The sequence below is a fragment of the Vipera berus genome, assembly GCF_964194415.1.
Source record: "Vipera berus genome assembly, chromosome: 7".
Classification (NCBI taxonomy): domain Eukaryota; kingdom Metazoa; phylum Chordata; class Lepidosauria; order Squamata; family Viperidae; genus Vipera; species Vipera berus.
The window spans coordinates 62,360,377-62,371,474 of NC_138209.1; the positions used below are offsets into that span (position 1 = coordinate 62,360,377).

At 40.7% G+C, this 11,098-nt stretch overlaps 1 protein-coding gene across 1 annotated transcript; it reads left to right on the forward strand.

Annotated features, from left to right (window-relative positions):
• Nucleotides 1–8,114: 8,114 nt before the first annotated feature.
• On the forward strand, nucleotides 8,115–8,964 carry RXFP1 (relaxin family peptide receptor 1; the record flags this gene model as incomplete). Its single annotated transcript, XM_081332540.1, is given in 4 exon segments — nucleotides 8,115–8,191; nucleotides 8,287–8,338; nucleotides 8,342–8,435; nucleotides 8,717–8,964. Coding segments are annotated over 4 exon segments (471 nt in total).
• Nucleotides 8,965–11,098: the final 2,134 nt, after the last annotated feature.

Here is an 11,098-nt window from a genome sequence, read left to right on the forward strand (position 1 = left end):
TATTTGTCCTACATTTTCTTTTCCTATTCCTTAGTTTTTTTCAGTACACAGATTTACATTAAAAAATGGAGGACCCCCCCCTCCCCAAATTTTTCATTACTGGACTAGTCCTGAATGATTTGAGAGTTTTGTTTTCTTACAGGCTGACATTACTGTAGATCCATGAACAGCTAGCTACATTGAGACTCAATATCAACTGGCCTTCCTGAAGTTAAGCAGGCCTATGCAATATTATCTGGGAACTCTTGCTTATAGTATTATGGATTTTTTATACAAGAGGTGTAGAATATATGGATTAAATAAATAATATCTTAGGCCAGTGGTGGTGAACCTATGGCACGGGTGCTACAGGTGGCACACAGAGCCCTCTCTGTGGGCACGCACGCCATCGGCCCAGTCCTAGGCCTTCAACTGGGTTTTATAAAACCTTTTAGCTTTAGGCCTCCGCAGCTGTGTGCAAAAAAAAAAGGTTCGATCAATCAATCAATTTCAACTTCTCACGGGAAAAAAAGATTACGCAAAGTTGGAATTGATTGATTGAACTTTTTAGTCCCACCCAGTCTGCCGTTACCATCACAGCCACGCCCACCCAATGGGCCATGCCCACCCAATGGGCCACGCTCAACCGGCACCTGACAATACATGTAGGTTTTGGGTTGCAGTTTGGGCACTCGGTCTCTAAAAGGTTCGCCATCACTGTCTTAGGCCATGTATAGTTGTGCAGAGAACTCACCATGGCCCTTTGACTGAAATATCTGATTGAAGTCTAAGAGGATTGTGGTTAGTTCTACAAGTACAGATCCAAAGAAAAAGAAAACAGGAGCAAGTTGCATAGAAATAATGGGAACAGGCCAGTAATGTGATTTGTAATAAAGCAGCTCCATGATCTTGCAGGAGACTCCGTACTCCTATTTTGGTAAAATAGGACCAAAACTAAATTTCCTGACCCTGATGTAAGCAGATCTTGGTGTAGGAAACCACAGATCAGGCTAACAGGAAGAAAATAAACTTAATAGAGCAATGTAATAATGAAACCAATTACCTAAAGGGTTGATAAGCTTTTGAAACAGAAAGCACATAGAAAATATAGAGAAAATATGTTCAAAGACAAATGAGGTCAGTAAGGTTTTTAAAATTTGAATAGACTCACTTGTCGTAGCAAACAGATATAGCTTATACATATACATATAAATACAAATTATAAACTTTAGTACAATTTAAGGTGCCTAACCATATGTGCAGAGGAAACCATTTCAAATTATTAAACATTTATTATTTTTTAAAAATGAGTTTTACTCATTACAAAATGTTTCACGTTTCTGTTTTTCATATTTTCTTTGGATCTTTTTTGTGAAGTGTGTAGCTGCTGCAGTTGCTGTTTTTCTTTGTTTTTGATTACTGTTCATGTAACGGTAATAGTAACACTGAAGAAATATTAAGTCTTAAACCAGTGGTTTCAAACATGTGGCCCTCCATATCATTTTCTGCAGTTTGCAACATTATCAGAGCTGAGGGTGCTGTCTAGCAAGACTTGGGCACTGGGCACCTCATGAGGTGATACCAGGCTTTCTGGGCAAAGTTGCCAGGGAGGCAGGGTTGGTCAGTAGCCTGGGACTGCCTAGCACAGGGATAGGCAATCTTGGCTCTTTTATGACTCGTGGACTTCAACTCCCAGAATTCCTGAGCCAGCATGGCTCAGCTTGGAAACCTCTCCCTTTCCCCAGCATGGCTGGCTCAGGAATTCTGGAAGTTGAAGTCCACGAGTCATAAAAGAGCCAAGGTTGCCTACCCCTGGCCTACCAGGAACTCTGCTGTTGAATTTTTCAATTCTAATTGAAGTTGATTTAAGTTTCCCCTTGTTAAATCTGACCTGGATGTTTGGCAAAGTAACTATTGAGCTCTGATTTAGACAACAACATTGGACAAATTGTTGACAGAGCTGAAAGAAGAGGGCAACACACATAATAAATAAAATTATACTCCTTGCACATTATTTATCCCATTTCCAATTCTAGCCCATCTGCTGTCTTTAATTATATTTCAGGCAACTTTTAGGTAACAAAAATACCATCTGCCATGTCTGTTACCCCACTGAGTTTATGTATTAATGGTTTGATAAATAAAGACCTGACAGTAATTACTTTTGGCTCAAGCAGGGGCCATATCTCAATGTAATCTATTTTCTAGAACCTTTCTATTACGTTGATTAAGTTTTATGTATGTAGTTTGTGACCAATTCAGTTCTTTCTGGATGAGACATAATTTTAGTGAATTCAGCTCTGGTTATAACAAACATGATTTTATGATTTTCTGACCCTAGAGATCAACAGGGACAATGCCTCCAAGTTAATTCTGTTAACATTATTTAAAGTGGAAGCAAGTGGCATATATTGCATATGTCTCCAAACTCCTTTCTTTGTGGTCCCTTAGATAGAATACTCTTGAAATTATTGACAAACATAGTGAGAAAACTAACAAAAAGATATATAATCTATAAAAAAACAATTTCTGAAAGTATAAGTAAATAAAAGCTCATACCCAAATCCAAGATCCTCTTGAATATTATTGTCTTACCTACCACAGAACTATTTTGATTTTTGTCACTGACCCTCTCTCAGACTCTCCCCCCCCACACACACACACATATTTCTTTTCCATGCCAATTCAGCTTCAATTGGTTTCTAGTTGTAGATCTTTTTGGACTAAAAACCCTGACTGCTGACTAATGCTACCTTATATCTAAATTACTGCAATATACTCAACACAGGGCTGAAGGTGACTTGGAAATTCTAATGGTCCCAAAAAGCAGATTTAGCTATGCAACACTAATAATCCATTCAGTGGTTACTGATTTGCCACATAATTCAGTTCAAAATACTCTGGCTCTTTATAATATTTGATCAGTTAGCATCCAAATTAAGGAACCTGATGCTTTTTAGATTCCATTTAAGTTTCAGAGAAAATGCTTATGTTGCTTTTTGTAAATTAACACAAATTACAATATATAAGATTATATCATTTGTTTATATGGATTGTAATAAGAAATGGCGATGCAAGTAGGGACAGGATCCAGATTACTTGCAAGCACTAGTTTGACTCTGATTCATATTCTGCCACTCCACACTTACTAGTGAGACAAAAATAGCATGACCAGAAGTGGCTCCTAATAAAGTATCCTCTTGGTTCTTTAAAGTAGTCTTCGCTTGCCAACTAGAATACATAATTCATAATATTTTCAGAAGATAATAAATATGCCCTATCATCATAAAACATTATTATCCAAAATAAAGCAAATTTACTTGTGGCAATACACTTTGGCGTATGGGATATGTTCATAATCATCTGTTTAACTCCTTCCTTCCTTCCTTCCTTTTTTTTCCCATGACTGGAATGAACTGATGGAGGGATACAAATTGTTCAAAAGAAACAGAACTACAAAAAGAGGACAGGGAGTTGCACTATATGTAAGAGAATACTACATACCGGTATCTATGCACATGATCAAAGATAAAAGCCCTCCAGAATCTACATGGGTCAATATAAAAGGGGGATACTACAGGCCAACCAGTTAACAAATGTATGTAGGAAGCATACCACAGTAGTAATGGGAGATTTCAACTACCCAGATATCAGCTGGGAGACAAACTCTGCAGCAAGCAGGAGATCAAACAGATTCCTAACCAATGTTGTGACTCAGGGCCAGCCTGTGGGTCCGACAGCCGGCTCCGATGTATCGGATGACTCAGATGAGGGGGAGGAGGGAAACGAACCGGCTGATGATGGTTTGGAGGCTTTGCAGAGCCCTCAGCCGGGGACCTCTTCTCAGCTGCGTGAGCCCGAGAGTGCGGAGGAAGATGACCCACAGCTGGCCCTGTTCAAGGACGCCCGACGCAGGAGGCAGTCGAGCAGGAACAAACAAAGAAAGACTGCGGGACTCCTCGGGAGGAGGCACAGGGAGACCACGCCCTGAGCTCTCTATAAAAGGAGTGTTTGGGGAGGGGCTGGTTGCTGAAAGCAACTTTTCCGCTTGAGAAGACAAGCTCTAGTGTTTTTGTTAACTGCGTAATAAATCTTGGCAGATGCCTTTTAGCCTTGGACGCTCTCCAGTCTCTTCTTTCTGAATAGGGGTTTGCCTTATTACAAGGCCAGAAGAGGGCTGGTTCAGAACAACCAACAACTTTGTCATCCAAAAGGTAGAGGAGGGAACTAGAAGTAAAGCTATACTGGACCTAATTCTTACTAACAGAGAAGAAGTTATAGAGGGAGTTGAAGTTGCCGGAAGCTTGGGGGAAAGTGATCACGTCATACTGGATTTCAATATAATGCAAACACAAGCAATAGAAAATAATCCAACCAATGTCTTAAATTTCAAAAGAGCTGATTTTAACAAACTCAGAGAGAACCTAGGAAAGATTCCATGGATGAAAATCCTAAAGGGGAAAACAACTCAAGAAGCATGGGAAACACTGAAAAATGCTATCATAAAAGTCTAGTCCAGCACAATACCACTGAAAAAGAGAAAACAAGAAATTCAATAAGAAACCAGCATGGCAGTACAAAGATCTTTCAGACAAACCAAAAGACAAAAAGTACAAAAATGGAAAGAGGGGCACATAACTAAGGCCGATTATCAGCAGACAGACAGAACATGCAAAGATGAAGTCAGGAAAGCAAACGCTCAGAATGAACAAAGACTTGCAACAGAAATCAAGGATAATAAAAAAAGTTCCTTTCAACATATTAATAACAAGAAAAAAGTCAAGGAAACCGTAGGTCCACTAAAGATAGAAGAAGGCAAGGAAGTAATAAGCAATAGGGAAAGTAGAGCTGCTTAATTCATTCTCTGCATCAGTCTTCACACACAAAAAAATTATATCACAACATACCAAAAAAAATACTGCAAAAGGCAAACTAGGTTGTTATTGTAAAAAATCAATAAAACAACAAATAAAAAAATAAAAAGGACTACTTTTCCTAATGCAGTATCAGACACCTATATACCCCTCTGAAATAAATATGACATAACTGACAATATGGTTGAATTCAAAATAGTAACAAATCATTATTCCCTTAACCATGGTTAATTAAATAAGCCAGAGTTGGTTATCTGCAGAAGACACTAAGCCATTTTTTATACATCATAATAACCAGCTCATTTTACAAACAAAACTAAGTAACTTAGTGCATTGTATAATTCAGAATGAAAAACACAAATATATGGAACAATATAAGCCAGACATGTCAAACACAAGGCCCGGGGGCCAGATCCGGCCCGCGAAGTGGTTTCATGCGGCCCACGAAGCCAACCTGGAAACAGTGAGGGAACGGCCCCCACTGCCTTGGCCCTGGCCCAGAGACCCTCCTCCAGCCAGAGACCCTCAGATCTGTCCCACTCCTGCCCAGGCCCCCATAGGCACCCTTGATGCGAACGATGTAGAGCTGGCCACGCCCACCCAGCAGGCCATACGCACTCTAGCCACGCCCACCCAGTAGGCCATACCCACCCGGCCCCCTGAGGGCAACCGCAATGCCGATGCGGCCCTCAATGAAATAGAGTTTGACACCCCTGATATAAGCCATTTTTTGTGAAACAATACAGCATCTGAATGGACCTTAGATTAGAAATTATGACAATAATCAAATAATCAGTCAGCTCTGCTATCTTTGCTGTGCTTCACTAAGCTTCTTGGCATCCTGCCATAAATGGAGGGAGGGAGCAAATGAATTTGGGGCAGTTGTGGCCTGGGAAAAAACCTTTTCAAGATGTGCCTGACATCAAAGCGGCACCTAAAACATCGTAATGGGATGCTGTTGGACACTGATGGTCTGGTCAAGGGGGGGAGGGCCACAGAGGAGGAAAACCTTGTAACTTTACATGGAAATATTCAGTTCTAGCCTTGCTTTTGCTGCAACCACTAATCCTTAGTAAAAGAGCCTATCATTTCAATCAAATGGAGTTGAGGTTCTTTCTTTCCTAGGGATCTAGCTAGGACAGACCTGACACAATCTACTGTTAATGTAAGGACCCACTTCGAAACCTCTTCCCAAGAAAGCAGAAATCTTGGAACAGATTCATCCCAAAAGGAACTTTTATTAGGAGAAATTGACAGCAGGCATAGAAGGCAGGATCTGAGGGTTTCCCGCTCAAATCAACAGGTTAAAGGACCAAAAAGAAAACCCCACCCCAATAGTTCATCTGGTCAGTTCAAACGGGCCAATCCTCAGGTATTAAGTCCGCTGTGGGACTCCATTCCCAAGGCTGTGAAAACGTTGTTGGGTATTTGCACCTTCTCTTCTGCAGCCAGAGATAAGCCAGATGGCTGGAGGCACATTCCTTTGTTACCCCAGCTTGGCATCAAGGGGAGAATAGTTCAAAGAGCAAGCAGATAGAGGGAGCGGAGAAGATACATTGTAGCGGCTAAGCAAAAGGACAAGATACATAGCAATTCCCCAAAGACCTTCCCCTCCCCCCAGGAGTATGGCAGAACCCACAGAGGGAAAAAGGAAAAGACCCAGACCCATCTAGTAAAATCTCTCCCTAAAAGAACTGGGTTCTGACAGTTAACTATGTTTGTAGGTTTTTCTTTCATAGAGACCTAGCTAACAACAGGGTTGAATAACTTCCTCCAACCATATTTAACAATCTGAAAGACCTTTCACATTTGTAAAGTCTTTTAAGAATTTATTTGATATGTAATAATTTTTATTGAATATATTTTTCTTGCCTTAGAAAAAAATGGAAATGTTATAATGAAAAAATATGCCTATATATGTTGCATAACATGTAAAAGTTTTATTTTTTTAAAGAGCCATGAGTAGAATTCTTGCCATGATGCTTATTATGTTAACTTAGTAATTATCCTAATACCTAAGTGATTGGGACTTATCAAACTCCACCAGATGACAAAAGTGAGCTGTATATGAGTAAGCCCCACTATAAGATTTTATATAACATTTATTTTTGGAAGATTAGGATTTTCCCCAATATGATTAATTTGAGGATTTGTCTTAACTTTGCTGATAAGAGTAGACGTTTTGAAAAGCCAGAGGATACATATGGATGAAGACACATGAGAAGTCAATATTTTCAACAATTAGCTATGACTTGAGAAAGATGCCTTATTTGCTAAATTTAACACCTAAATGGGGATGACCTATTCAGTTTCCTCATCTGCCTCCAAGTTAATTAACATTACCCTTCCAAGTTTACCTGTCTTTTGCTTCAATCTCCTTTCTCCTCCTCTTTTCTTGCTATTTCTGATGGAAGGAGGAACATTATATGTATGTGAGAGAAGGAGATTTATGAGATAAAGAACAGTTGGTATATATAGAAGGCTCAATTGGTTTTTTATGTACCTTTACATCTAAAGTTGTGGGGCGGAATGAAGATAAGGAAAGCTTTAATGGCAAAGCTATTGCATAGGCCATAAGATTTTTTAACACACACACACACACAGAGAGAGAGAGAGAGAGAGAGAGAGAGAGAGAGAGAGAGAGAGAGAGAGAGAGAGAGAGAGATTATTCAGGGATGTTTTTGTTTGAATCCAGCAGTTGTTTTTAAAACTAATCCATATTCCTAAAAAACAAAATAAAAAGAAATATTCTATTTAGTCAAATTAGATACTCTCTGCTTAAAGGCACTCTTTCCTTGCTGCATCTGTTTATTCTAGAACCTCCTGAAATATGCCACAGATTAACACTTGTAGAATAGGAGTGATGCTGGGATGTTTCTATACCTACAAAGACGAAACACATTGAAAGTTGTATGGCATTTTGGGGGAGGGGTGGTTAGGCATTTGTATATAAAGAAGCGGGTTAGTGCTTCAAATACTTACAGAAGGCTGTAGATATAGTTTGGGGAAATGAATTTTTTTTTCAACAAATACAAAATCCTAGCTAGAATATTCATGTACATTAAAGCTGCTCCAGCGAAATGTTATTTACCCATCCCAGAAAACTGATGTAAATTTAGATTTTACTATGTAATATTAGTGGCATCCTCAAAGAGGGAGGATTTTGGGTTGGGTTGGGGTCAAAATGACAAAAGCAGCATTGTGGCATTGCAATACTGTCCATTTTGTACATATGTCATGACATCACACACATGATGAAAGATGCAGTTTGCAATGCAACACTTTCATCATTGTTATGAAAACAGCAAGCGCCTATTGATACTTACCGAATATATAATGTAATTTCATAAAGTATTCCATTCCACAAGTTTCAGTTTGATACAGAAAAGTCTTGTTTTCCCCCCAGATGCTTTAAAAAATTTGAATATTGTAGCATCTCATCCTTTGAGAACCTGTTAGCCAGCATTATACAGAGAGTATTCATCTGAGTTATATCTATTACTTGCTTTGGAAAACCTTTTATCATTTGCATGCAGCCTTATATTCAGTCAGAGAACAAGTTGCACGCCACAGTCCATCTATGTTAGAACTGAACAGTCCTCCCTCAACAGGTGAGGGAGGAATTCAACACCACCTATTCCCAATTTACAATGCTGTTCCAAGAAGACTCCATACCTCTAATTCAGGTGACTCTGAGGGCACAGATAAAGCCCCAAGTAGCCTCAATGGCTCAGAGTGTTAAGACCAGATGACTGCAAACACAATCCTTCCATTCTCACACCCACCCACCCGCACCATCCTGTCAGAATCTATCCTTCCATCCCCCCCATCATCTCGTCTCAGCTGTCAGTAACCGTCTTTCCATCTCCCACACCATCCAATACAACTGATAAAGCTTCCTGGAATGGACGCAAAAAAAAAATCAAAAAAATCAGTCCAGATGCCTTTTGAAAAAAAAAAACCTTTGTCAGTCTTCTTATTAACCTGTCTCACTTTGGAAAAATGCAGTTGCATAGTTTATCCTAGATTCTTCAGGCCTGGAAAATACAAGACAATTTCTATTTTGGTTGTTGGGTACTTTTTAATGCTTACTGAATTTTGGAATACTTGAACTAACTAGACTATAAATAAATGTTATGTCATACACAATTTTGTAGATAAAGCACTGTGTTTCTCCGAAAATAAGACCCACCCAGAAAATAAGCCCTAGCCTGATTTTTTAGTGTGCTTCTAATATAACCCCTACCCCAAAAAATAAGCTTGGGGGGTCATGGCCAGCACAGGAGGTGATGAGCCCTGGGGGCTCAGGCAGCAGCCGCAGCCCATACAGCGCAGGTAAGTCCGAGCACAGAAGCAGAGGCGGAGAGGCAGAGGCGAGGAGGCAGGTGATTTGGATGTGCTGTGCGGCCGCCAGGCTCACAGGAGACTTGTGCAGTGGCACCAGCAGCAGGTGGAGGCAGAGGCAAGGGGGGAGGCAGGGGATTCTCATACGCTGTGCAGCTGCCTGAGCAGCAGGTGGAGGCAGAGGCACAGGGGAAGGCAGGTGATCTGGATGCACTGTGCAGCCACCTGGCTATTAGGAGGCTTGCAGGAGGCACTGGCAGCAGGCAGAGGCAGAGGCATGTGGGGGGGAGGCAGGTGATCCCAATGCACTCTATCCTACTGTGTCTCAGCTTGTTCACGGCTGTGCTGGGGCAAGTGGCCACGCAGTGCGTTGGGATCACCTGCCTCCTCCTCGTGCCCCTGCCTCTGCCTACTGCCGTGCAAGCCTCCCGCAAGCCAGGTGGCCACACAACATGTCCAGATGGCCTGCCCCCCCCCCCAGTGCCTCTGCCTAGTTTTCAATTTTTTTTGGTCCCATTATGAGATTCTAAGCCTGAACATGCTCATAGATACCATTTAAACAAGGTAGTCATGAGTAATCTGACACGTTACTTTTTAACATACACTTTCTAAAGCAGTACCTAGCTCTTCTTCTATCGGTTCAGAAGCAAAGATCAAGCCTGGTTAATACTTTGGTGAAAGAGCTCCAGAATATCTAGGCTGCAGTGGAGACTAGGAAGTCTCTACCCGAGGCTGCACCAGAAATGCCAGGGTGTATTGAACTGGTGCTTGGAGGCTTTTCGTATCTTGATGGGATAAAAACAGGCTGAACCCAAGCAAGATGGACTAAAGTTTGTGAAGAAGGATCTCTGCTGGGTCTGGCGATTGTGCAAAGGGTGGTCCATTCACTGTGAAAGAACAGGTCTGTGATACAGGTTTCTCCTGGATGCATAGTTATGGCTAATTAGGCAAGATAAAGCCGTAACTTGTGTTGGTGGATGTGGGTATCATGGTCCAGCTTTGGCAGGTACCCTGTTGTGAATTTATTTGGGGCATGAGGCCTTCGGGCTTCATGCAGTGCTTGCCATCTATTTCAATTAAACAAGGCTCTCTGTATGGGCTATTTCTGAAGACCACACAAAAGAGTAACTGGTACAAAATGGAGGGCCCTACAAATCAAATCAAATCTGCATCAATCATGTAATCTTTATTCTGTGGTTGCTTCACTGGTCTCCAGTAATTTTCCAGGTGCAATTCAAAATTCTGGTTTTAATCTATAAAGCCCGTATAACTCCGCACCAAGATACCTGCAAGGACTGCCTTTTCCACATACAGTACAAACAGCCCTATGCAAGTAGTTCTCAACTTACAACAGTTCATTCAGCGACTGTTCAAATTTACAATGGCACTGAAAAATATGACTTATGACCATTTTTCACACCACCTTTGTAGCATCCCTATGGTCATGTGATCAAAATTGAGATGCTTGGCAACTGACTCATACTTATGACCATTTCTGTGTCCCAAGGCCATGTGATCACCTTTTGCAACCTTTTGACAAGCAAAGTCAACGGGGAAGCCAGATAACACCTATTGTTACTAACTTACCAACTGTGTCAAGTGGTCGTAAAATGAGGCAAAACTCACTTAACAAATGCCTCAACAAAAATTTCAGACTGTTGTGGTTGTAAGACGAGGGCTACCTTTATTTCAGTTATGTATGCCATGTCAGTCACCATTATCTCTATTAAATGTTTGATTTTCTTTACAAGAGTTCATGCACATCTTATTTCCTATACTCTGAACACCCCTCTGAACAAAAATTGCAATTATATATTAGTTTAAAGCAATGCAAAGTTACTCAATGTTATGTAGTCAGTGCTTTTTTTGTAAAAGAAAAAGGTGCCGGAACTCACACATGT